This window comes from Rhinatrema bivittatum, chromosome 8 (genome assembly GCF_901001135.1).
Source record: "Rhinatrema bivittatum chromosome 8, aRhiBiv1.1, whole genome shotgun sequence".
Taxonomy (NCBI): Eukaryota; Metazoa; Chordata; class Amphibia; order Gymnophiona; family Rhinatrematidae; genus Rhinatrema; species Rhinatrema bivittatum.
The window spans coordinates 244,691,998-244,719,138 of NC_042622.1; the positions used below are offsets into that span (position 1 = coordinate 244,691,998).

The window sequence follows — 27,141 nt, forward strand, 5'->3', positions numbered from 1 at the left end:
TAGGTGCCCAATGCTAAGCACCTAACTTTGTTTCCTCACCCTAACTCTGCCCCAGTGTCTCTTCCCCCGTATCCACCCATTTTTAGGGTTCCTAAATTTAGCAATTCAGCCTTAGTAAATTTTCAAAAGTGACAATTTGTGAGCCTAACTCTCAAAGCTAGGAGCCTAAATATTTTGAAAATCAGCTTCATTACTGCTAAAATATCTCAGTGACAAGCCAGAGAGGAAGTGATTTTCAGGAGGCAGAAAGTGAGAACGGGCAGTTTCTGAGGCCAGGGAAGAAGTCTGTTTTTTTTCTAAAGAAAAGCTATAACAGCTCTGTTGGGCAACCTTGACTGTGCTATGGTGATTAGACAAGGAAATTGGAGGAGATCAAAGAGGAACAGAAAGAGTAAAGCATAAAAATGCAAGGTATACTGGGGTTAAATTTGTTTCTTAATTGGTTCTTACAGGACATCCAAATATGGGAGGGCCAATGCAGAGAATGAACCCTCCACGGGGCATGGCAGCAATGGGGCCACAAGTGAGTGCTTTGGGGTTTGGGTTAAAAATGGAATTGGTGCTGCTTTCCATGGCATACGCCCAAAACGTCTGCAAGTAAAATTGGCAGCTGGATGGGGAAGGTCAAACTGAGGTTTCAGTCCAGTCCACTCCGTTTCCCTGTGGACGGGGACATGCTCGTCTGAAGACGGTCACTCTCCTGACCCACATTGTAGACCTCTGTAGACTTCCATGGTATCCACTAAAAAAAAATTGAGGCCTGTGTGCCCAAGAGTCGGTACCATATCTATTACACAGCCAAATAACATTGACACAAATACTTTTTGCAATCTGCAGGATGAGTTGAACATTCCTTGCCTTCGAAGGTAGGCAAGGGAGTCCAGCTGCAGAGTAAAACAGAACAGTTTAATGAAAAGCATAGGTGCCATCACATTTACTGATGCTCTTCCTATTTGCCCTTTGGACCACCGCATTTCCCGAACTGTATCTCCAACAGTGTGGTATGTTTTTCAGGTGGGACTCTCCTGCAGCCCACCATAGCTGTGGCAAAACCCCTTTGAAAAGCTGGGTCCAAAATGGCGGCTTGGGCAGTGGAAGGAGTCTCCCTGGAATGGCAGTGCCTCCCTGTCCTCTGTCACCGCTCTAGCTTGGCCCTGATGCGAGGTTTATTATTATTATTATTATTTTCTCTTTCAGAATTATGGCAGCGGAATGAGGCCCCCTCCAAACTCTTTAGCTGGCCCAGGCATGCCAGGAATGAACATGTAAGCTCTATCTTGTACAAAACTGTGAATACGGGCGCATCCGCTATTGATAAATGTTTGTTGTTTGATCTGAGGTTCTTCAGTCCCATGCCTGCCCTGTATCCATATTAACTAACATATTAATATTAAGATAACATATTAAGCCTTAAATTGTCTCATTCTAACATGTTATACTCTGCTATTGCCGAGATGTTATAACTTTGTTATATTGTGTTATAATTTATAACCTGTTCATTGTATGAAGTTGTTACACTGTAAACCGGGGTGAAGGCACTCAGCTATACTTCGGTATAAAAAAAGAATATAAATAAATAAATAAATAAATAAAATAAACTAGGCCAAACGTGAGGTATGGGGTGGGGGGGCAGGGGGGGGCGTTCAGTGTTACCAGCAGTCTCCTCGTCACCCAGACAGGCTAAGCCAGACCTAAATTTACTCCCTGGCTTTGATGGGATGTGTAGTCTACAAAGGTAAAATTAATTGAAATGTTTTTACATAGAGGGAGGGGCAGGTGTGTGGATATATTCTATATAGTTAGCATGAAACAGATAGAGACATAAGATGGATAGAAGAATAGTGAGTTATACACAGGGAAAAAAATTTTTTGAGGAGTTACCCAGGTAAAATCGGGTTGACAATTGCCCCCCCCCCCCCCCCCCTTTGTTGTGTGGATGAAGTCTGTAAGGGTGCTTTGAGAAGCCAGATTAGTTTGGTGGGGAAGAAAAAGATAATTACAGCACTCTTTGGGCTAGCCAAGGCTGCTGAAATGCTAAAAAGTATGTTAAAGGTTAAAAAGTATGTTAAATGTCAGCATTTAAGTTTCATTTCTGTCTTCTGGGCTCAATTTACAAGAAATTATGTGACTTACAAAAATTCAGTAATAGCATAATTGAGATAAAATTATAATGCCAGCCAATTGGAAAATCTTATACAAACAAAGAAACTCATTGGTGTGTAAGTTTAGAGGCAGTGACGTATTTAACTGAATGGAATGGCTCAGAATAGCTGAGCTGGCATTTACTTGGCATTGTTTGATAAACTGCAATGTTCCTTTTATTATAAAAGACTAAAGGTTTTGCCTTACTGGCTGTTGGTATTCAATGTTTACTAGCGCCCCCAACAAGTTGAGTCGCACAAATAGCAGGCCTAAAGTTATCTGGATAGCTTACTTGCTCACTGGATTATTGAATGTAGCCCTCTATGTGAATGAGAAAGGGAAGTGTGTTCAATTAAACAAATATTCTCTACCCTCTTTCCCATAATTGTTGTCCCCCCTCCAAAAAAAAAAAAACAAACGATCAGGAAATAAAGACTTTCAACTCTTTCAGGGGACCAGGAGGACGGGGGCCGTGGCCGAACCCCAACGCCAACTCAGTGAGTAATCTTTGGGTTTCAATATTTTATTGCAGGGGGAATCGGGGGGGGGGGGGCAGGGAAATGCCACCCGCTGTCTTAACTCAAGGCAATCATCCCTCATTGGTCAGAGCTCATGAATGAGTGAAGGGGGCAGGGGCCGGTGAGCAGAAAGTGAACCAGTCACCAAATCAAGGAGAGTCCTGGAAAACGATCTGTGGAGGCACTGGGGTCTGGGGCATTGGAGGAAGGGGCATATATGGGCTGGAAGGCTCGTGCACAAAATATTTTGATAATTCTCACCTTCCACGTAGAGGCATCAGAGCCTGCACAAGGCTCTCTGGGACTTCTACCAAGTCTCCCGGAGAAGCTGAAGCAAGGAAGGGTGTGGCAGGGTGCATGTCCGTACGGTAACAGCACGCTGCCCAGCAGGAGCCTGGTAAAACAGACGCTGTTAGATATGATTTTGGTTCTTGTAGTTTTCTTGCCAGTTTTTAAAGCTTTCCTGAACTTGTAGGCCTTATCATTGGAAGAGCTACTGTCTTCACAGATGCTAAGCAAATCAAATCAAATTTAGTGTACCTTTCCCAAAAGACTGAAGGTGGAAACAACAAAAGATAAGCTAGTTACAAGTACCAATAAAACCATAGAATTCAGGAAACTTTGTTTTGTCCTGTTCAGTTGGGAATATTTAATGCTTTTTTTACTAAATTCTGTTTGCAGACCATTCATGCTTTTTGTTTTTCCTGGGTGGGTGGTTGTAGTTTATTATCAAAGGGGCACTGTACCTCTTGACCCACGCTGCTGAATAATTGGGGACAATCTTCCCAATCACTGTAGCTGAAGGAAAGGCCTGAACAGGCTTCCCCCCAAGACACAGCTTACCATTGCCGCATCGGAAGGCACCACTCACCATTCACATGAACACATGGGTTGGGTACAGTATGTGGGGCTAGTTTTTTGGATTCTTTGTCTGTCCTCACATTCTGTTTTTTTGTGTTGCTTGATCCATGAAGGGGTGAAGAATGTTTGGCAGCTAAGATTTGGTGGCAAAAATTACAGAACCATGGGGTGCAGAAATCTAAGAGGGCAGTATGTGATGGGAGGAGGGGGGGATTTGAAAAACTGATATGCACCAAAGAAGAGTGGGACCTCGGGATGATAGTGTCTGATGATTTTAAGGTGGCAAAACATTGTGACAAGGTGGTGGCTAGAGATAGAGGGATGCTGGGGTATATGGGGAGAGGCCTAACCAGTAGTGAAAAGGAGATGACAGTGCTCCTGTACAGGTCCTTGGTGAAGCCTCACTTAGAATAATGTCGTCCTTCCGGAGGGCGTATCCCAGAGAGGATAGAGAGAGGCAACCAAAATGGTGTGGAGTCTGCAGCGTAAGCCACATGAGATGAGGAGGTAAATATGTATACCCAAGAGGAGAGAAGTGGGTGTATGACAAGAGACATTTAAATATCTGAAAGGCACCTTTTCTGATGGAAAGGAAGTTGTAGAGCTGTCACGAAACGACGCTCCAGGGAGATAGACTCAGGAACAATGTCAGGAAATATGTTTTCATGGAAAGAGAAGTAAATGCCTGGAATACCCTTCCGGAGGAGGTGTGCAGACAAAAACAGGAATGTAATTCAAAAAAAGCGTGACACAGAGGATCCCCAGTCACGAGGATGGTAATGAAGCCCTTGGGTAACCTGCATGGAGCAAGAGTTTGGGGCAAAGCAGTAATGAAATGGCTGCATTGTGCTTGTAAGAAAGCATGGGGGTAACCTGCATGGAGCAGCAATTACAGCCCTGAACAGAAGGCATAGGGGTTACTTCGAGGTGAGGAGAGATGGGGGTGGGGAGAGACATTTACATACCTGAAAGGTATTAATAATGCACCAGAAGCAAACCTTGTGTAATGCAAAAGTTCTAGAGCTGGAGGACATTGGAAGAGGGAATGGATGTCCGGTTCCATGTGGGAATTTGTCTGCGCCTCTGCCTGGAGTGGTGGCTCGTTGCTGCAGATTGGGGCTCGATCTGCTGTCATTTACCATGTTACTATGCAAGACCTAGACAGGAAGCAGTAAAGACAAAGGAGGATGAGCACTTAGAAAGGAAAATTTGAAACTCACCTGTAATAAAAATCCCAGAATGGATTGTGTGTATTGGGGATGGTGTGGTCTTCATTATTCATAATTTGTTAAAAAAAAAAAAAGACTCAGATGATCGCTTCCTAACAGTAATTATTCCTGGGGTTTTTTTCTCTCTTCTTGTTCTATCCAGATAGCATATTCATCATCCTCTCCGGGGAACTATGTGGTAAGCATTTCTCTTCTCCTGGCTCTTCTCCTTCTTCCATGCAGCTCATAGGACCAGCAGGCTACTGAAAGTCCCCGGCTTCAGCGACAGGGAACTGTTTAAAAGGATTTTGGAAACAGCATGCATTAAAAAAACAAAAACAAGAGAGAGCATAATTCCTTTTAGATTTTTTTCCAATGATGGGTGACTTTTATTGTTAGCACAGATGAAATTCCTGCAGGGACTGCACCTCAATCCCATATATGAGGCGGCTGTTCAGTAGTGACCTTGCCTCGCTTCCATATGCAGGGGTTGTTCCTGCAGTGACCTGGCCACGGTTCCATATATGAGGCGGCTGTTCAGTAGTGTCCTTGCCTCGTTTCCATATGCAGGGTTTGTTCCTGCAGTGACCTGGCCACAGTCCCATATATGAGGCGACTGTTCAGTAGTGAACTTGCCTCGCTTCCATATGCAGGGGTTGTTCCTGCAGTGACCTGGCCACGGTTCCATATATGAGGCGGCTGTTCAGTAGTGACCTTGCCTCGCTTCCATATGCAGGGGTGGTTCCTGCAGTGACCCGGCCACGGTTCAGTATATGAGGCGGCTGTTCAGTAGTGACCTTGCCTCGCTTCCATATGCAGGGGTTGTTCCTGCAGTGACCTGGCCACAGTTCCATATATGAGGCGGCTGTTTCAGTCTAGGAAAAGTAAAAAGTCATGGGATAGGTGGCGATGTCCTTTCGTGGATTGCAAACTGGCTAAAAGACAGGAAACAGAGAGTAGGATTAAATGGGCAATTTTCTCAGTGGAAGGGAGTGGACAGTGGAGTGCCTCAGGGATCTGTATTGGGACCCTTACTGTTCAATATATTTATAAATGATCTGGAAAGAAATACGACGAGTGAGATAATCAAATTTGCAGATGACACAAAATTGTGCAGAGTAGTTAAATCACAAGCAGATTGTGATAAATTGCAGGAAGACCTTGTGAGACTGGAAAATTGGGCATCCAAATGGCAGATGAAATTTAATGTGGATAAGTGCAAGGTGATGCATATAGGGAAAAATAACCCATGCTATAATTACACGATGTTGGGTTCCATATTAGGTGCTACAACCCAAGAAAGAGATCTAGGTGTCATAGTGGATAAGACATTGAAATCGTCGGTTCAGTGTGCTGCGGCAGTCAAAAAAGCAAACAGAATGTTGGGAATTATTAGAAAAGGAATGATGAATAAAACGGAAAATGTCATAATGCCTCTGTATCGCTCCATGGTGAGACCGCACCTTGAATACTGTGTACAATTCTGGTCACCGCATCTCAAAAAAGATATAATTGCGATGGAGAAGGTACAGAGAAGGGCTACCAAAATGATAAGGGGAATGGAACAACTCCCCTATGAGGAAAGACTAAAGAGGTTAGGACTTTTCAGCTTGGAGAAGAGACGACTGAGGGGGGATATGATAGAGGTGTTTAAAATCATGAGAGGTCTAGAACGGGTAGATGTGAATCGGTTATTTACTCTTTCGGATAGTAGAAGGACTAGGGGACACTCCATGAAGTTAGCATGGGGCACATTTAAAACTAATCGGAGAAAGTTCTTTTTTACTCAACGCACAATTAAACTCTGGAATTTGTTGCCAGAGAATGTGGTTCGTGCAGTTAGTATAGCTGTGTTTAAAAAAGGATTGGATAAGTTCTTGGAGGAGAAGTCCATTACCTGCTATTAAGTTCACTTAGAGAATAGCCACTGCCATTAGCAATGGTTACATGGAATAGACTTAGTTTTTGGGTACTTGCCAGGTTCTTATGGCCTGGATTGGCCACTGTTGGAAACAGGATGCTGGGCTTGATGGACCCTTGGTCTGACCTAGTATGGCATGTTCTTATGTTCTAGTGACCTTGCCTCGCTTCCATATGCAGGGGTTGTTCCTGCAGTGACCTGGCCACAGTCCCATATATGAGGCGGCTGTTCTTCAGTGACCTTGCCTCGCTTCCATATGCAGGGGTTGTTCCTGCAGTGACCTGGCCACAATTCCATATATGAGGCGACTGTTCAGTAGTGACCTTGCCTCGCTTCCATATGCAGGGGTTGTTCCTGCAGTGACCTGGCCACAGTTCCATATATGAGGCGGCTGTTCAGTAGTGACCTTGCCTCCTTCCATATGCAGGGGTTGTTCCTGCAGTGACCTGGCCACAGTCCCATATATGAGGCAGCTGTTCAGTAGTGAGCTTGCCTCGCTTCCATATGCAGGGGTTGTTCCTGCAGTGACCTGGCCACAATTCCATATATGAGGCGACTGTTCAGTAGTGACCTTGCCTCGCTTCCATATGCAGGGGTTGTTCCTGCAGTGACCTGGCCACAGTCGCATATATGAGGCGGCTGTTCAGTAGTGACCTTGCCACCTTCCATATGCAGGGGTTGTTCCTGCAGTGACCTGGCCACAGTCCCATATATGAGGCGGCTGTTCAGTAGTGACCTGGGCTCGCTTCCATATGCAGGGGTTGTTCCTGCAGTGACCTGGCCACAGTTCCATATATGGGACGGCTGTTCTTCAGTGACCTTGCTTCAGTTCCATATGCAGGGGTTGTTACTGCAGTGACCTGGCCACAGTCCCATATATGAGGCGGCTGTTCAGTAGTGACCTTGCCTCCTTCCATATGCAGGGGTTGTTCCTGCAGTGACCTGGCCACAGTCCCATATATGAGGCGGCTGTTCAGTAGTGACCTTGCCTCCTTCCATATGCAGGGGTTGTTCCTGCAGTGACCTGGCCACAGTTCCATATATGAGGCGGCTGTTCAGTAGTGACCTTGCCTCCTTCCATATGCAGGGGTTTTTCCTGCAGTGACCTGGCCACAGTCCCATATATGAGGCGGCTGTTCAGTAGTGACCTTGCCTCCTTCCATATGCAGGGGTTGTTCCTCCAGTGACCCGGCCACGGTTCCATATATGAGGCGACTGTTCAGTAGTGACCTTGCCTCGCTTCCATATGCAGGGGGTTGTTCCTGCAGTGACCTGGCCACAGTTCCATATATGAGGCGGCTGTTCAGTAGTGACCTTGCCTCGCTTCCATATGCAGGGGTTGTTCCTGCAGTGACCTGGCCACAGTTCCATATATGAGGCGGCTGTTCAGTAGTGACCTTGCCTCGCTTCCATATGCAGGGGTTGTTCCTGCAGTGACCTGGCCACAGTTCCATATATGGGACGGCTGTTCTTCAGTGAACTTGCTTCAGTTCCATATGCAGGGGTTGTTCCTGCAGTGACCTTGCTTCAGCCCCATATATGGGGAAAAGGACTAATATGGTATCCGAGTGAGCAGTATGGGATCCGAGTGAGCTACCATCTGGCCAGTATGGGACTGCTCGTGACACTCCTTTAGTCAGAATACGTATTGGAAGAGTAGTAGAAATACCCAGAGTACTGAAATAATAAAAACTCATAAGCTCTTAGTAATATCGAGATCCATATTCCGACACAGTCCAGCTAGCAGTTAGCCAGATAAACGTATCCGTCTAACTTTGGAGGTATATTGAATAGTGAAACCGCACTATTGAATATAGCTGGCTAACTTTAGGACAGCTCTTTGGCTCGACCAGACCTAGCTGTCTATCTCAACTCGTCCCAGTTACGGCCTCTGAATGCCCCTACCTTAGTCAGCTAAATTCCAGCCACCTAACTTATTAGCCGGATATGTACCCAAATATTCATATAGCTCGTCATATTTAGTAACCATGCTCTTGATTCTCCTTTCACTAATTTGACTTTTGACCCGCTGACACAGGGTTCCTATTCTGCCCTCCCTATGATTATCCACAGAACAGATACAATGTGGGCAGGGCCGGTATGTTGTAATCCGCACTGAACTCAGCGTTGTTGGAAGATGCAGAATATAAATTATTTAAAATAAAATAAATAAATATAGGGCAGACTGATAATGTAAGCCTCCCCTTCATGAGTAAGCATTGCATAGTCAGGGGCGAGGGAAAATTCTCCCTTGTTCACCCCCCACCCCCTTTCCATCTCACCCCTTGCATACAGCAGTGACAGCATGTGCTGGGATAGTGCCGGTGTCCCACACCCCCTCCTCCGCAAACTTGCTTTCCCGGTCTGCCTCAGCCCTGTTCTCCCAAGGAAGAGAGCGTACCTTAGATTTAAAGGCTGCTTCATTCCTGAGCCTTTCTACAAAGATTGCCACCTTTGGAGCCTTTTAGTGCCAAATACTCTAACACACCTTGATAAGGAGAAAGGGGAGCATCTCCCACAGAAGTGGCCTGAAACCAAAAGCTCATTTAGTGCATGCCTCATTCCATCCCATCCTTCAGGCATCAAGGACCTGGCGTAAATTGGATCTGACAGCCATGAGGACAAGTTTCTCTACCCTCTTTGTCAACTGAACAGGGACTTGTGCTTAATAGTCAAGAGCCTGAAACATAAATAGTTCATTATCCCCACCTATTCCTCGTTATTGGCTGGCATTGGCTACTTTCCATTGTGGAGGGACTTCGTCACCTGTGTTGCCACCATGACACATTAGTCCAGTAGTCTAACTCCCATCCCAATGTGGGCTTTAGAAAACAGGGACAGGGCTGACCTCGTATGATGGTATGGGAGTCGGGTGGCGGGAACCGGCCTGGTCTCTCAGTTCCTCAGAAAGCTTCTGCTCTGCCATGAATCTGACCACCTCTTTGCCTCCACCCTCCCTATTGCATCTCCCACTAAGAGCAAATTGGAGACGTTTCTGGGTCATTTGCAGCAGGTACAAGATGCAACACTTCATTGCCGAAATGATTAAATAAACTGTCCCCTCCTTAATTGTGTTTTTTTAGGGTCCTCCAGGAGGAGGTGGTCCGCCTGGAACTCCCATCATGCCTAGCCCAGGAGGTAATGACCTTTCAGGCTCTACTTTTTCTCTGTGGTTTTGTTGAGTGGTGAAAGAAATCAATGGAGGCCCTGAAAACTCCATCCCGAACCGTGCCTCGAAGGCGTGTGTGCAGTGATGATACTGTCTCCCTCCTCATATCCCTAACGCTTCCCCAAATCCTCACTCTGGCTGTAAGCATACCCCAGACAATACCCCTAGCCCTCACCGTACTCCTAACCTCTTCCACCGCCTGTGAGGGAGAGTTTGTTCTTGCAGCCAGGATGCCTCCCAGCCTCCCATTTGCCCAGAATGCTGGTCCAAGTAGGAGAGAAGCAAAACTTGAGAAAGGGTTAAAGAGGAATCATTTGAGCCTTCAGCTGAAGACTTGACCACTGACCTCTTCCAGATAATCTCTGCTACGTGGCAGCTTCTGAATGGCTTCAACTGGAAGACAGTGATGCCTTAATAACCATAGATTACCTTAACAGAACAATGATCAAAAGGAGCTACTTAATTCTCCAAGGTCTACCCGAGAATCCTTAGCACACGTCTTATCCTATATAAATTCCTGGAAAGATATCTATTGAGTAAATGAAGGGGAATGTAAAGCTTGAGTCTAAGCAGGGGAATACAGGGTATTAATACTGTAGACGGAGCAGACCTGTTTCATTGACTCAAAGGAGAAATCTCAAGCTCAGGACTCAAAGGGCTCATCCATTCAATTTAAAATGATCCCCTTTGCTGTATAGTAAGTTTTGCACCCCATTGGATCATAACCAGATTCAGTGGCTCTCAAACCAGTGCTCGAGGAATCCACCTGCCAGTCGTTTCATTACGGCTGTCCACTGTAAATATGCATGAGAGATATTTGCGTACAGTGGAGGCAGTGCATGCAGATCTAACCCCTGCACATTCGTTGTGGCTATCCTGAAAACCAGACTGGCCAGTGGGTTCCCCAAGGACCGGGTTGAGAATCGCTGATGCAGCTGACCTTGAAAAATGCTAACTAATGATGCTGGGAGCTCTTTGCAATGTCTGCTCATGCTTGATTTCCTTGTATTTGTCTCTTTTGGGATTCATCTGCAGATTCCACGAACTCCAGTGAAAATATGTACACAATGATGAACCCCATAGGACCAGGAGGAAACAGATCCAATGTAAGTCTTGGATGGGAAGAGCTAGACAGGCTCACTGAGTATGGTCCAGAGAAATACAGGGCAGATCTCTGATCCCTTCCTGAGCTGTGCTCTGTGCTAGTCTGAGCTCATCAATGTAGCAAGACAGTAAGGGGACAACATGGAACAGGCAGTGGAAGTGGGGAGGACACTATGGGGCCAGCACAGAGGATCTTCACTTGTGGGGGGAACAAGTGGAGTCTATTATAGCAGCAGGTAGGGAAAACAGAAGCTTTGCATTGTATTCTGTGTCTGTTTGTCCTAACAAATGCAAAAGTTGTGCATGACCTAGCAGTGGGCAGTTCTGAGACATACTTGCTGTGAGAACGCTGCCGCCTTTATGCCTGGAAATAGTACTTTTTTTTTTCTCAGGTTGATCGGAGGGTTATTGGATAGTTAAGGGTCATCGAGGAGAGGCTAAGCCAATCTTGGACTAACACCCCACCCTCCCCTCCCCCGTTGACGGCCTGTTATTTCTATGTAAAAGTGTTGTACAAGTCCATGCATACAAAAAAACCAGGACTGGATCAGTCTCTCCCAAATGGCCTAAAGCAGCCTTGTACGATATTGTTGGAGAAATCGAGCACTATCTGATGATAACTGCTCAGTTATTACCTACTTTTCAAAGAAGACTGGCAGTTTCTCTTCTGGATTGCTGGCACATCTGGAATGTTTTTGCGCCATTTGTTCAGCCTCTAACATCTTCCCCAGGTCACAGAACCCATTTGCCCATAAAGTTGCATTTGACGCCGGCACAGTTGATCTGACAGATTTGGAAGTGTGGCTGCTGTGTTAGTCATCTTGGAAAGCAGTGCTCTTCGCAGCTGTGAAACCGGTGGACAGCGTGACTCTTTTCATGCAGAAACAAGAGGCCCGGTGCGGCTGGGCGCGCATCACCCTGTGGCGTGTTACTTTTGCCCCTTCACCTCCTTGTGTTTTTTGTGTTTGTTTTCCAGTTCCCGATGGGCCCAGGCCCCGATGGCCCCATGGGCGGGATGGGAGGAATGGAGCCACATCATATGAACGGATCATTAGGTATCTGATAAACAGCGGCATGTTGGGGGGTGGGGTGGGAAGTATTTGAGTTCATGCCCTGGTGCAGGGGTTCTGAAATCTGGTCCTCGAGGGTCACAAACTAATTTGGGTTTTCAGGATTTTCACAGTGAGAGGAGTAACCTGAGAACCAGAGAAGCCATGGTTCCCACTGACACTCCTTGCGACCTTGGGCAAGTCACTTCACCCTGCATTGCCTCAGGTACAAACTTAAGGCCTCATTTACTAAGCATTTTTTCCTTAGACACAGAATGGGAGAAAAGCCTTAGTAAGCCATGTTCGTAGATTGTAAACCCTCTGGGACAGGAAAATACCTAAATGTAACTCACCTAGAGCTACCAATGAAAAGGCATGGGCTTCAATTGTATGCGGCTCTATTTCATGCATACTTATTGTGCAAATCCTGAAAACCAAGTTGGGGTAGACTGGATTTGGATACCCCTGCCTTATCACCGCCAACTTCTAGGCTATTGGAGAGAGCCATTGTATTTAAACCATGAAGACGGGCTAGGGTACTGAAAGAGACTACAGAACATGCATATTGGGGGAGGGGGGGGGTGAGCGTGAACGAGTGATGGCAGCCGCCTATTGCATCATGGGAACTGTGGTCCCAGGCACATATGTAGCACCAAAGCATGAAGCAGTGCAGAGAGAAGGATCTTACAGCTTTCGCACACCATTAAATTTTAGACAAGTTATAGTGACACTATCACATTTGCACCCCAGAAACTAACAGGCATGTAAGGCAAAAGTGATTATTCCGTCTGGCGGCACAGCCAAGTTCTTATTGAGCAGGAATGAGCAAAAGGTTTTAAAAGCTGAACCAAAAATAAATAAATAAAAATGACAATAAAAATAGCGGGTTTGCACCTTGCAAATTATTCAGGAAAATTGCACTGCCCCTTGTTTTTATCTTTTGCCTTCACTTTTCAGCCCCAAACTCATAGAAACCCCATCGGTGGACCCCTTAATGTCACATAATTTTTCATCAGAATACAATGGTTCCAGGTTTTCTCTGATCCTTGTGCTCAGGGAGACTGATTGTGGGGGCAGTTCACCTTCTCATGATGGTTTTGAGTAGATTTTAGCTGTGCAAGTTGAGAGATTTTACATCAGATCCCACTTCTGTGGAGTTTGGGGGGAAAATTAAAAGTCAAGCACTATCCAATTCAACCTAAATAAACAGGAAGCTGCAGGTGATAATGCAAGATCCCAGCATGCAGTAAAGGAGAATGACCAAGTCCAGCACTCCTGCGCATTCAGTAGTGCAGTATGATGGCTTCCTCGTGAGAGCCGGGATGCCATGGAGTGAGGAGGCCTTGTGGAGTGAGGATTTATGGAAGGATAACATTTTACTTCAGAATGCTGCTATTCAGTAATTTATAAATAAAAAAAATGTGCTAGGGCTGCCAGCAGTTTCATCTGAAAAGGGATAAGGCGATCCGGTCCTGGTTTCTCCTACCCTTAGGGCCTGAAGGGAATTGTAGTACTGAGTTTCTTAAGAAAAGCCAAAGTGGGGATAAGCCCAGGACTGGCTCATTCTATTCCTCATGCAGCACTAATCCTAGAATTAATATTCAAATGATAATATCAAGAAGCAGAAAACATGTTTTGTAGCTAAAGAGCGCCCTCTGGTGGCTGTTGAATAGAATTAGGTACCTGCACATCAGACAGGTGCATCTTCTGGGTTGACAGGATCCAAAATATATTTCCCTATCCTGTCACTGAAAAGCTGCATGCAGGCAGCTCTGGGGTGGAAAGTAAAGGGGTTTGGTGACAGCTTCAGATGGAGAGAGAGGAGCATGGAAAAGGCCATGTTGAGAACTTGGGGAGGACAAGTGCATCCCCTGGGATCAGGTGATGTTTAATTTATTCAGACTGGAAACCGCAGCATCGTTCTGTTGTCGGCTGGGCTCTCTGAGATCCCCCTCTCTGAGTCCCTTTGCTGCAAGTCCCTATTTTTTTTTTCTGCAGCCCGTCGCTGGTCCCTGAACCTCAACATTTCAGGCCCTCCCCCCAAATCTCATTCTCCTTGCTGCTAGTTTCTGAGCTGAATCAGAGATCCCCAGCCTCAGCCCTTTTCCTTCTGGGCCCTGGGTGCTCTCCCAGCTGAAGCCCCTTCACTGCTGGTTGCTGAGCTATTCAGGGACCCCCAATGCCAGCCCCTGAGCTATCCCAGGCACCTTTGCACCTTTCGCTGCTGCTGCAGACCCAGATTCTGGTTTGAGTGCCCCCCCCCCCCCCCATCTCTGGCTCCCAGATAATTGTGCTGACCCATGTCAGCTTTCATTTATCTGTGGGTGTCAGGCAGTGTGTTGAAATTTCAGTGTGAAATCTGAGCGCTTAGAAGGGGAGACGAGGCGGATCACTGGAAACCTTTGTCGTGAGGCTAATGTTTACCTTTTCTTTCTAGGCTCTGGAGACATGGATGGACTGCCAAAGGTAAAAAAAAAAAAAACAACCCCCAAACCAAACCATAATTCTTTGTTAGGTTCTTTTTCTGAAATATCAATGTGCTTTGCATAGATGTGAATGCAGATGCCGTGCTAGTAAATACGGTGCTTTAATAGTCTGACTCATGCAGGGGTGGTGGAGGTAGGGAACAGAGAATCCACACCAACGGGCCGATACAGTACAAGGTCACAAGGAACATCAGTGGGAGGAGCAGGATTTGAACTCTGGCTGAGCTGTGGTACGCATTAGGTGATTCTGTTCCAAAGCATGGCCGCTTCCGCAGCCACAAGGAGCCTGCTTACAAGAATGTACAAGCTGCAGAACAGTATATACTGTGCAAAGTAAAGGGGTCAAAAATGCACGCCCACCCCCCCCCCCCCCCCGAAACTAATAGCGCCCGCAACATGCAAATGCATATTGATGGCCCTATTATTTATTTAGCATTCGTTTATATACCGAGGTATAGCAGACATTGCCTTCACTCCGGTTTACATTATAACAAACCAGTTACATTTAAATCCATAACAGTATAATAGAAATTGAATCAGAACAATAACTTAATAATAGTCAATGAATACAATATACATTAGATAAATGACTGTAAACAAATCTTGTAGGGGGACGGTTGATACCGTAACAAAAACGAGAAAGGTTTCTGTGAGTCGGGGCGGTCGTCGTAGAAGGGGGATTGCTAGCATAAAATGGATCGCGCAGTAGATGTGATCAAAGATTTATGCTCTGCTGTCATTGGGTGAGCAGTGTAGTCTGCTTTATGAATTGTCTTGTGTAGGATTGTGAGGATTTTGTACTCTATTCTTTTTTCAATCGGTAGCCATTGTAAGTTGTAGAGTACTGGGGATATGTGGTCGGATTTTCTTTTACCAGTCAGAATTCTGGCAGCTGCATTTTGGAGTAACTGCAGTGGTCTTAAGGTTGATTTAGGAAGGCCTATTAGAAGGGAGTTGCAGTAGTTCAAACTGGAGAAGATGAGGGCTTGAAGAACGGTTCTGAAATCCTGGGGGTGGAGCAGCGGTTTTAGGTGTTTGAGTATTTGAATTTTGTGGAAGCCTTCTCTTGTTCTTGTTGTGATGTGTTTTTTGTAATTTAGCTCATTATCTAGCCAAATACCAAGGTCTTTAACGTTGTCTTTAAGTTGAATTCGAATGTTGTCAAATTGGAAGGGTGGAGTGGATGTTGTACCAAAGTTTTTTCTTGAGTTTTTTCTTGTAATTAGAATACATTCTGTTTTGCTCATATTTAAGCATAATTTTAGGTTGTTTAGTAGCTTTCGTATTGCATCAAGGTGTGAGGCTGCTTTTGACATTGCGTCTTCTAAGGATGAAGTTATAGGGATGAGAAGTTGTATGTCATCAGCATACATGTAGAAAATGATGTTAAGGCTTGATAGGAGTTGGCATAAAGGTAGAAGGTAGATATTAAAGAGAATGGGCGATAAAGCCGATCCTTGAGGAACTCCTGTTTCCAGAGGGATGGCCTCAGATGAAATGCTGTTGTAGGAGACTTTGAAAAACCTGTTTTTGAGGAAAGAGGTAAACCAGTTAAGGGTTTTTCCAGCGAGCCCGATGGATTCCAGACTAGAAATAAGCCTTTTGTGGTCCACTGTGTCAAAGGCTGCTGACAGATCGAGGAGGATCAGAAGGTGATCTAGTTTGTTATCGAAGCCTCTTAGTAAGGTGTCAGAAAGATTGAGTAGAAGGGTTTCTGTATTGAGGTTTTTCCTAAAACTGTGTTGTGTGGGAAATAGTATTTTGTTGTCGTCAAGATGTTCGTTTAGTTGTTTCAGAACCGCTTTCTCTGTCAATTTAGCAAAGAGGGGTAGGTTTGAAATTGGGCGGTAATTGTTTAAATCTTCTGGGTTAAAGTTTTTTTTCTTTAGTAGTGGCGTGATTGTAGCGATTTTTAGTTTGGTAGGAAGCTCGCCCTCCATAAGAGATTTGTTGATGATTGCTGCTATTGTTGGGGCTATGGGATGAGCGATTTCCTTTAACGCTAGGGTTGGGATGGTGTCCATGTCATGATGCGCAGGGTTTATTTTTTTCAGCATTTTCTCTGTTTCCATGTTGGAGATAGGATTGAAATCAAGCCAAGGACTTATGTTTGTGCACATTTTACTTTCAGAAATTAGCGCCTACCCAAAGGTAGGCGTTAATTTCTCTCAGCACCGGGAAAGCGTACAGAAAAGTAGTAAAACTGCTTTTCTGTACATCCTCTGACTTAATATCATGGCGATATTAAGTCAGAGGTCCCAAAAGTTAAAAATAATTTTAAAAAAATAATAATAATTTAAAATCGGCTCGCGGGTTGAAAACCGGACGCTCAATTTTGCCGGCGTCCGGTTTCCGAACCCATGGCTGTCAGCGGGTTTGAGAACCGACGCCGGCAAAATTGAGCGTCGGCTGTCAAACTCGCTGACAGCCGCCGCTCCTGTCAATAAAAAGGCGCTAGGGACGCGCTAGTGTCCCCAGCGTCTCTTTTTACCGCTGACCCTCATTTAAATACTTAATCGCGCGCAGAGGAGAGTGGCCTGTGCGCGCGCCGGGAGAGCAGACGCTCGCCAGCTCTCCCGCGACTTTTACTGAATTGGCCTGCAAGTTAGCACAAACACAGGACAGGGGGTGTTCTCCCAAGGCAGGACTTTCTGCCCCTTTGAAAGGCTTTACTTTGCACAGTATATACTGTTCTGCAGCTTGTACATTCTTGTAAGCAGGCTCCCTGTGGCTGTAGAAGCGGCCATGCTTTGGAACAGAATCGCCTAATGCGTACCACAGCTCAGCCAGGGTTCAAATCCTGCTCCTCTCACTGATGTTCCTTGTGACCTTGGGCAAGTCACCTCACCCGCCATTGCCTCAGGTGCACACTGATTTTCAAAAGCATTTACACACTCAAAACTGGGTTTACATGCGTAAGTGCACTTTATCCGTGTTAGTAGGCTTTTGAAAATTGCTACAATAGATGCCACTGAACTAATCGTCCATAGGTTTTACTCATGCTAGTGCACTTAACATGGGTAAATGGCTTTTGAAAATTGTTAGGATAATATGTTACATTTACATATGTAACTCCTTTGAAGATTCACCTGTAAGATTGCCAGCCCTCTGGGGACAGGGAAATACTTGATGTACCTGAATGTAATCCGCTTTGAAGTGCCACCAAAGCAATGGATTTAGGGTTTTAGCGCCCCTAGGTGCTGTTGCCCCCTGTCGCACCCCACTTCTCTTTTTCCTGAAGCTGGACAACAGGCAGCAGAAGGTCTAAGGCGCACAGTCCCATCATTTTCTGTGGCAGCTCAGGGGTAGATCCTGTGGCAAAAATTTAAAAATTCTGAAGCTAATTGGCAAATATTTCCATCTTTTACATTAAATTGTAAAAAGTCTTTCACTCTAATTCTTAGTACAATTTATTTTATTTTTATTGGGTCATGAAAAGTGATCTCAAGTATCAGAACAGGGAGGAGACCTCAGGAATGGGGAGAGGAAGGGCGGAGGATCAGGGATGGGGGGAAGAGAGTGAGAAGGATAGAGGACTAGGGATGGAGAGGATGGGAGGTGGGGAAGATTAGAAATCTGGGATGCGGAAGGCCTGAGGTGAGGGTCCCAGGATCTGGGGAGAAGGGAGAGGTAGGAAGGAAGGAAAAGAGGTTCCAGGATCTGGGGAGAAGGGAGAGGTAGGAAGGAAGGAAAAGAGGTTCCAGGATCTGGGGAGAAGGGAGAGGTAGGAAGGAAGGAAAAGAGGTTCCAGGATCTGGGGAGAAGGGAGAGGTAGGAAGGAAGGAAAAGAGGTTCCAGGATCTGGGGGAGAGAATCCAAGATCCAGGGAGGGAGGACTTGAATTGCATTGGGGGTGGGGAGAGGAGGGAGGTATCCCTAACATGCTTTGCTCTTTCTCCTCCTTGTATCCCCTCTCTAACATCCCACTCAATATCACACACACACTCACTCACACATCCAGTCTCACACTCACACATCCATTCTCGCAGACTCACACACACACACATCCAGTCTCACACACACAAACACTGCTCCCTTCCCTTGTTCCCTTCTCTCACACACAGACTTATGCCCACCAGATGATCCTCCTCTCATCCTCCAGCCTTTCTTCCCATCCTCCAATGATCCTGATCCAGCCCCTTCTAATCTCCTCAGAATGGTCCCCTGTTGCTCTTTATACTACAGGCTCTCCTATTCCCTGCTTGCTGCCTGGAGGAGAGGGGCTGGATCAGGACACAGAGGGCTGTTCTCTGCTCATTGAGGTTCAGCACAGCAGGGAGGTAGCAAATCTTCAGCCACCCTGCTGCCCCAGGATTTCTGCTGCCCTAGGCCCAGGCCTAGTGTGCCTCTTGACAAATCCAGGCCTACACAAAAGGTGATATCTTTCTGTGTTAGAAGATCAGTAGGGCTTCGGGTAATCATCATTCCTGAACATACCCAGATCAGTCCAGAAAAGTGGGTTGTGGAGTCAGAGAACAATTAGAACTTTGGGCACTGCTACATAACGAGAGTGCCACCTGCAGTCCCTCAGTATTTCTCTGACTCCAGCACGTGGTAGAGATGCCCTCCTGCAGTCTGACTAGTTTTATTTGATTTTTAGTTACTTAGTTAGTATTTTTTTTAGGAATTTCTTTTTCCTCTATCTCAGCTGCGCTTCCTGAGGTGTTAGGCACCTTCGTGGGCCACCCCTCACTGGAAGCCGGGTGTCCAAGGGGTTGGACACCCCTGTCTGTGTTTCGTCTGCAAGTTCTTGGGAGTGGAAGGCCAGGGGCTCCTGGTTACTTCACACCAAAGCTGCTATACCTGCCTTTCTTGCTGTTTCATAAAGTTTAAAAAAAAAAAAGGGGGAGCTGAGCCGGCGGACATCTTTTCTGAGGTAAGGTATCGATGCAGAGAGAGGCTGTAGATAGCAGCCGTTTCAAAAAAGTAGCAGGGTGTTCCCTCTTAGCCCAGGGCTCCGGTGATTTCTAGAGGAAGAGGGTGAGTTGGGCTGTGAATTTTTCAGCGCATTTCGCCGTTTTTTCGCCGCGTTTCAGCACTACTGTGCTGGGGACTGTTTTGTTTTTCTTTTGGCCTCCCAGGTCGTCGGAGCACGCGTTTTTTGACGACAACTGTTTTTTCTCCCCTCAGGCAGACCGCGTGGCTACGCGGCCGAATTAATGGGCCCTTGTACAAAATCACTGGCCTGCCGTGCTTGTGGTGTGTGCGGGCAGGCACTGGACTCGGCTGCCCTTTGCGTGACTTGCTCCTCCAGCATGGAGGGCTCGTTGGGGCCAACCGAACCCCCCCCCCCACGGGGGGGGGGGGGCGTTGCTCCGCGGCTCACTTGAGGAGGATTCCCTACCCGTTTTGGCCCCTGTGGGGGATGATATTGCGGATGGTGCCACCCCACGTGATTCTCCTGATGAAACAGGAGACCCGGAGGAGTTTTCCCTGGAATTTATTTTACTTATGCACCAAGCCTTCCTGGCTAGGAGGCAGGTGGTGCCGAAGAGACTCAGACATATGGGGAACCCTGTCAGTGCCTCCGGCGAAGAAGGTCACGGCTCGGATCTGCAGCAGCATCCGGGGGATCCCTCTCCCCAGACAGGAGATTCCTCCCGAATGCCACAGGACCCGGGAGCGGGTACAGACGCTGCAGCAGACTTTGGGACGGGTCCAGGAGTAGACCCGGATCTGACTCCGGATCCGGGGGACGTGGACCCTGATGATCTTGATGGTGAGGACCTCCCTCCAGCGGAGGGTGATGATCCCAGCGTGGTCCGCCTTTTCAAGCATGAAGAGCTCCATCCTCTCATTCCACAGGTCTTGGACGTCCTGGGGCTTAAAGTTTCTCAGGAGGAGGCCGACAATGAGGGAGTTAATCCTGTCCTCGATGGTATCCAAAGTCCAACAACTTCCTTTCCACTCCCTAAAAAGGTCCGCAAACTAGTCTCCCGGGAATGAAATACTCCTGATGCGGGACTGAAGGTGGGCAGGGCTAAGGCAAAACTTTACCCCATGTCCTCGGTTGTTTTGGATCTTCTGAAGATTCCAAAGGTAGATGTGGCAGTTTCGGCGGTCACTAAAAAGACCACTATCCCAGTAGCTGGGGCCGCGGCACTAAAAGACATGCAAGACCGCAAGCTTGAGATCCAGCTAAAGCGAGTTTTTGAAGTAACTGCCTTAAGTCTTCAGGTGGCAGTTTGTGCTAGCCTTATGTATAGGGCGTGTCTGTGTTAGGTTCAAGATTCCACCTCCTCCTCCGCTTCCGGCGGCAGTGGAGCGCTTCAGGCTGCTTATTTAGAGGTGGGCATGGCTTATGTGGTGGATGCGCTGTATGACCTCATGCGGACGTCAGCTCGGAGTATGGTATCAGTGGTGGCGGCGCGTCGTCTTCTGTGGCTGCAGAATTGGCCAGCGGATTTTCCTCAAAGTCTCAGCTTTGTAACCTCCCCTTTAAAGGCAAGCTTCTGTTCGGGGATGACCTTGATAAGCTGGTAAAGCTACTCGGAGAGTCCATGGGCAATACGTTGCCGGAAGATAGGAGATCTTCCAAGAAGGTTTTTCCACCTCGGGCTAGTTTTCGGGACTCTCGTCGGTATCAAATTGCCAGGTATTCCACACCTTCTACTTCCAAACAGACTCCGGGACGCCAGCAGTCCTTTCACAGTGGTCACCGCTCCGGCAGAGACTCTGGAACCCTCAGTGCTGGAAACAGTAAATCCTCCCACTGAAGCCACAGGCACCCATTCCGTCGTAGAAGCTGTCGGAGGCAGATTATCCAACTTTTACACGGAATGGGCAAGAATCACTTCGGATCACTGGGTCCTGGAAGTGATCAGAGACGGCTATGCTCTAGAGTTCTCGCAACCGGTTCGGGATGTATTTGTGGAGTTCCACGTGGCATCCCACAGCAAGCGAGAGACAGTGCAGGCCACTCTGCAGCGCCTTCTCGAGCTCAAGGCTATTGTCCCTGTTCCGGAGGCTCATCAGGGCCGTGGCCGGTACTCGGTTTACTATGTGGTTCCCAAAAAGGAGGACACCTTTCGCCCCATTCTCGATCTGCAGAAGGTAAACCGTTGTTTTCGGATCCCTCGTTTTCAAATGGAGACCCTGAGGACGGTAATGGCTGCGGTCCGAAAAGGAGAGTTTCTGGCAACCCTGGACCTCTCGGAGGTGTATCTACACATACCAATCTGGTTGAGCCATCAGAGGTTTCTGCACTTCAAGGTCTTGGGACAGCACTACCAGTTTCGGGCCCTTCCACTTGGCCTTGCCACAGCTCCTCGAACTTTCACCAAGGTGATGGTGGTGGTAGCTGCCTTCCTTTGCAAGGAAGGGGTTTTAGTCCATCCTTACCTGGACGATTGGTTGATTCGCACGAAGTCTCGGGAGGACTGCTAGAGGTCTGTTCGTATGGTGATGCTCATCTTGCAAGCGCTTGGGTGGGTCGCCAGTGTTCAGAAGAGTCATTTGCAACCCACCCAAGATCTGATTTACTTGGGAGCACAGTTCGATACATTGCATGGCAAGGTGTTTCTGGCAGTGGACTGAGTAACAAAGTTGCAAAGCCAGGTCCCAAGCCCTGCTTCGGAGAAGAATCCCACCGTCTGGCATCACCTATAAGTTCTGGGATCCATGGCTTCCACCTTAGACTTAGTGCCATGGGCGTTCGCTCACTTACGACCGTTACAGCGTGCGCTTTTGTCACGATGGAGTCCTGTGTCGGAACAGTTCCACGTGCCAATGCCTCTTCTGCCAGAATCCAGAGCCAGTCTGTCTTTGTGGCTATCGCGCAACAATCTGGAGCAGGGGGTGGACTCGGACCCTCCGCATTGGCTAATAATATCCTCAGATGCCAGTCTTTCTGGTTGGGGCACGGTGTATGCAGACAGATCAGCTCAAGGGTTATGGTCGCTGATGGAGGGATCTTGATCTATCAATTGTCTCGAGACAAGAGCTGTTCGACTTGCCCTACAAGCATTCCGATCCTGGATTCAGGGCAAAATGGTTCGAGTGTTCTCTGACAATGCGACGACGGTGGCTTACATCAACCGTCAAGGAGAGACAAGAAGTCCCGCAGTAGCTCTCGAGGCTCAACTCCTGTTTGCCGGGGCAAAGCGACATCTCAAGGGAATTGCCACTTCTAATGTCGCCGGAGTGGAGAACGTGCAGGCGGACTTTCTCAGCAGACAGCAACTCGATCCAGGAGAGTGGGAACTGTCCTCCAAAGCGTGGAACCTAATTTGCGCCAGATGGGGCGTGCCACAACTAGATCTGATGGCAACTCAGGCGAATGCGAAGATAGTCCGATTCTTCAGCCGCCAGCGGGAGCAGGGCTCGGTGGGTCTCAACGCTCTGGTGTGCCCGTGGCCCACGGGGATTCTGCTTTATGCCTTCCCGCCGTGGCCCCTCACTGGGCATCTTCTCCGTCAAATAGAACTCCATCCTGGCAGGGTGGTACTGGTAGCACCGGAGTGGCCACGACGCCCATGGTTCGCGGATTTGGTTCGCATCACTGTAGAAGGTCCATTGCAGCTCGCTCATGTGCTGCATCTTCTTCGGCAGGGACCCATATTTTCGGATGGGGAGGATCACTTCTCTCTTGAGGCTTGGCTTTTGAGAGGCGACTTTTATGCTTGAAGGGTTATTCTGAGCAGGTCATTGCCACCCTTCTTCAGGCTCGACGCCCGGCCACTTCTTATGTTACATTCTGGAAGCTTTTTGAGTCATGGTGTCATGAGCGGGCATGCGATCCGTTGTCTGTGGATGTCTCTTGGGTGCTGGACTTTCTGCAACAGGGGCTCGCTAAGGGATTAGCGTTCAATTCCCTTAGGGTACAGGTAGCAGCTTTGGGTGCTTTACGGGGCAGAGTTAATGGCCGTTCGCTTGCACTTCACCCAGATATCTCCCGATTTCTCAAAGGGGTTAAACATTGCGTCCTCCCGTCCGTTCTGTTTGTTCGGATTGGAGTTTGAACCTGGTACTTTGTGTGCTATGTGGACCCCTTTTGAGCCTATCCGCAGAGCTTCTCTGAAGGATTTGACCCTAAAAACGGTGTTTTTGGTGGCCATTTGTTCGGCTCATCGCATTTTGGAATTACAGGCACTGTCATGTCTGGATCCTTTTCTTCGAATTTACGATGTTAGGGTATCGCTTCGTACAGTCCCGTCCTTTGTCCCGAAGATTGTTTCGGCCTTTCACGTCATCCAGACGGTCGAACTTCCAGGTTTTCCGCAGTGGTCTCGGGAGTCCTTCATCTTTTGGACGTGCGCCGAGTTCTTTTACGTTACCTGGAGGTTACTAATGCCTTCCGACGTTCTGATCACTTATTCATCCTCTTCGGGGGCCCTAAGCAGGGTGACAAAGCATCTAAACCAACTATATCGCATTGGATTAAGGAAACCATTGCTTCGGCATACATTGCCCGAGGTCGTCAAGTTCCTTTGGGTCTCAGAGCTCATTCCACCAGAGTCCAGGCTATGTCCTGGGCAGAGTGTCAATTACTGTCGCCTCAGGAGACCTGTAGGGTGGCTGTGTGGTCCTCTTTACACACTTTCACTAAGCATTACCGACTGGACGTTAAGGCTTCTGATAAATCGTCCTTTGGTGAGAGTGTTCTGTGTGTGGATCTTTCGGGTTCCCACCCAGTGTAGGGTGGCTTGGGTACATCCCACTTTTCTGGACTGATCTGGGTATGTTCAGGAAATGAAAATTGGTTCTTACCTGCTAATTTTTGTTCCTGTAATACCACAGATCAGTCCAGAGGCCCACCCCTTTCTTCAGATACTGAAAGACTGTCTTGGTCAGAACCTGCTTAAGTTTTTTATTGTTGAAGCTCCTTTTTTGCAGACATGATTCATGGAGCAGTTTTTAGCAGTTGTTCGGTCTGGTTTTTGCCGGAAATTTGGTTGGGTGCTACCCTTCATTATGTAGTTCTGTTAGCATGGGTTTGGGTATAGGTCAATACTGAATGACTGCAGGTGGCACTCGCGTTATGTAGCAGTGCCCAAAGTTCTAATTGTTCTCTGACTCCATCTGCTGGTAGGAATGCACAACCCACTGGTCTGGACTGATCTGTGGTATTACAGGAACGAAAATTAGCAGGTAAGAACCAATTTTCATGTGCGTCGCATCTGTGCATGCACGATGCAGTGACTTCACCTGGAGCAGAGGGAGGGACTGCAGGCCACAAGGGAGGAGCCCTGATTTTCAAATCGCAGGGCCAGTGAGAACAATGACAGTGCAGGCAAGGGAGAGGCTACCAGGGTTCACCCGGGCTCCACCCCTGAAAATGGAGTAGCCCCACAGGAAGCAAGTTTCCCGGCCCCACCAGCAAAATAAAACATTAGCAAACAAAGATTCACCAGCAGAAGAAGAGCTGGTGGAGTTTTCTGGCCTCACCAGCACAGCACAGCAGTCACAGGCCTCACCAGCTGCAAAGGATGTTGGAGCCCAAGATGGGAGGGGACTAGGAAAGGGGAGGACCAAAGTTTATCGAGGAGGGTGAAGTGGGAAGTAGTGGAAGGGAGTACGGAGGGAGAGAAAATGAAAGTCAAAGGGGGAGGGATGGGAGCAATGGGAGAGTGAAAGGGGAGGGGGCTGGAGGGGTGAGAAGTGGGAGAATGAGAAAGCAGGGGGCAGTGGGGGTGGGAAGTAAGGAGGGCGGAGAAGAGTGCCCTTACCTCCCCCCCAAGACACTTCCACCCCCTACTCTCCCCCATGCACCAAACCCCACTTGCACTCCCACCCAACCCATCAACACATACCACCTACACCATCACATAACCCATCCCCACCTGCAGCCCCTCACCTCAACACGCGCTCTGCAAGCCTTCTGACCTACACCCTCCCCCAATGAACACGCGAACACGCACAAACCCCATTCCTCCATCCCCAACAGCACAAGTACAAGATACCGAGGATGTATATATCCAGCTGATTGACATAAAACTCACTTTTTGACATTGCCAGACAATTATTACTTTCACTTTTACGTGGGCTCCTTAACATCCACACAATACTGGGCAACAATGAAAGTGTTACTGACCTAAAAAGGTCCTACTCTGTAGTATCTTGATGTGCTGAACACGAATATGACCATGAAAAGTTTTTATTGGCTCTCGTTTTGAAGATATTTAATATAGCTCACTTTCTATGTTTAGTCATGTAAATTTATCCAGTAGGACTGTAAATAAGCCTAGAATGATGTAATATTGCATCTTATTGCATAATACCATCATGCACACATCATCCAGAGTTTATTACATCATTTTCTGATGCACTGCAGTTCTACTGCCATGCTACTGCTGAGTAAGCTGACGTCAGCAGTGTACTATATGAAGCCCAGTCAGAAAGGGTGAGCATTTGAAATATTCATGCTGGCTGACTACTGCTGGACACTCTGCAGAGATGCTCCCGAACAGGTGTACAAGAGACAAGCAAAGAAATCTAAGACGTAGTCTATGACTTCATTTTTCAAATGGTATTAACCGTAGGTCTCCTACTATTGGCATACAATTCAAGATGTAATTATATTATTGCATATTACAAAAAAACTAGAGCCAATTTTGCATTTTCACAGTCACATTCGTGTTTAGCACATGGAAATGTATAAGAATTGACTAATTTCATTTCAGTAACATGACTTTTGTGAAAATTTGTTGCCCAGTGAATCAGTCAAGGGAGAAAAAAGGGCAGGGTGGGTTGGAGCTATAGCTCTCCCCCTTCCTTTCATTAAGGTCACTTGCCCTACCCAGCTTGCATTTTCCACCTAGGCAGAAAGCCCGCTGGCAGGGCTGGTGAGTGAGGCCAGCAGGGGCACAGCCCCTAGTCTAAAATAAAAAAATAACTCTGGCCCATGCCAGCCACGATATTGCAAGTGACATCACAAACATGTCTAGAGCCAACTGAGTAACTTTTGTATGCGTGGTGCAATGAGCGTCCCGATTGTGAAGTGAGGAAGTGTGTCGAAATGCTTTTGGAGAATTAAAAAAAAAAACACTCCTAAAATGTCATTTATTTTTTAATTGATGCAATGGGTACAGGAGTTTTTGTCACATGCTATTTTAAAAGAGCAAAGCCTCTGGAGAGTTAATAAGAGGTTATAGATTTAGCTCATCAGAACTGCAAACTGTTAATTACTGAGGATTGATCCCAGGCTTTCCACTGGCCACACAGCAGAGGACTGGCGTACTACCATCCTTTCCAGGGAAATTCTCTTTCAGAAGAGCGTCGGGAGTTTATGTAAACATGTATCATACTAAGGTTTGGGTCTGGCTCCCTGGATAAGTCCGCTTTAGACCCTAGAAGCAGGATGATCAGGTGACTCCAGGTTATTAAGGACTAAGCTCAGCCAGTCCTGGTTTTACCCCTCCTCTGCCCAGTGCATCTGTAGTTTGTCTCTTCCTGGAAATTAAATGAAACAAGAATGGAGTTATTTGACCTTATTTTGTAATAGCTGTTTCTTGGGTTTTTTTCTACTACAGTACCAGAATTATACCAGAATTTTCTTTCTGTTTTTCTGCTTAGAACTCTCCAAATAACATGGCGGGAATGAATAACCCCCCAGGAACTCCTCGAGATGACAGCGAGATGGGTGGAAGTTTCTTAAACCCTTTCCAAAGCGAAAGCGTAAGAGTGTCTTCTTTTTAACGTTGTCTGCATCTTTCTCCTGCGTGCACCCCAGGGGAAAAAAAACT

The 27,141-nt window shown here is 47.1% G+C and overlaps 1 protein-coding gene across 2 annotated transcripts in view; it reads left to right on the forward strand.

Annotated features, from left to right (window-relative positions):
- The window catches only part of SSBP4 (single stranded DNA binding protein 4), a 530,243-nt gene that overhangs the window by 486,589 nt on the left and 16,513 nt on the right, over positions 1-27,141 (forward strand). For both annotated transcript variants that reach the window (XM_029614396.1, XM_029614397.1), the window contains 9 exons: positions 453-523; positions 1,198-1,265; positions 2,594-2,639; positions 4,893-4,928; positions 9,734-9,788; positions 10,855-10,925; positions 11,900-11,978; positions 14,410-14,438; positions 26,972-27,073. In XM_029614396.1, the coding sequence (XP_029470256.1) occupies positions 453-523; positions 1,198-1,265; positions 2,594-2,639; positions 4,893-4,928; positions 9,734-9,788; positions 10,855-10,925; positions 11,900-11,978; positions 14,410-14,438; positions 26,972-27,073 (557 nt within the window). The remainder of the gene's footprint in view (positions 1-452; positions 524-1,197; positions 1,266-2,593; positions 2,640-4,892; positions 4,929-9,733; positions 9,789-10,854; positions 10,926-11,899; positions 11,979-14,409; positions 14,439-26,971; positions 27,074-27,141) is intronic.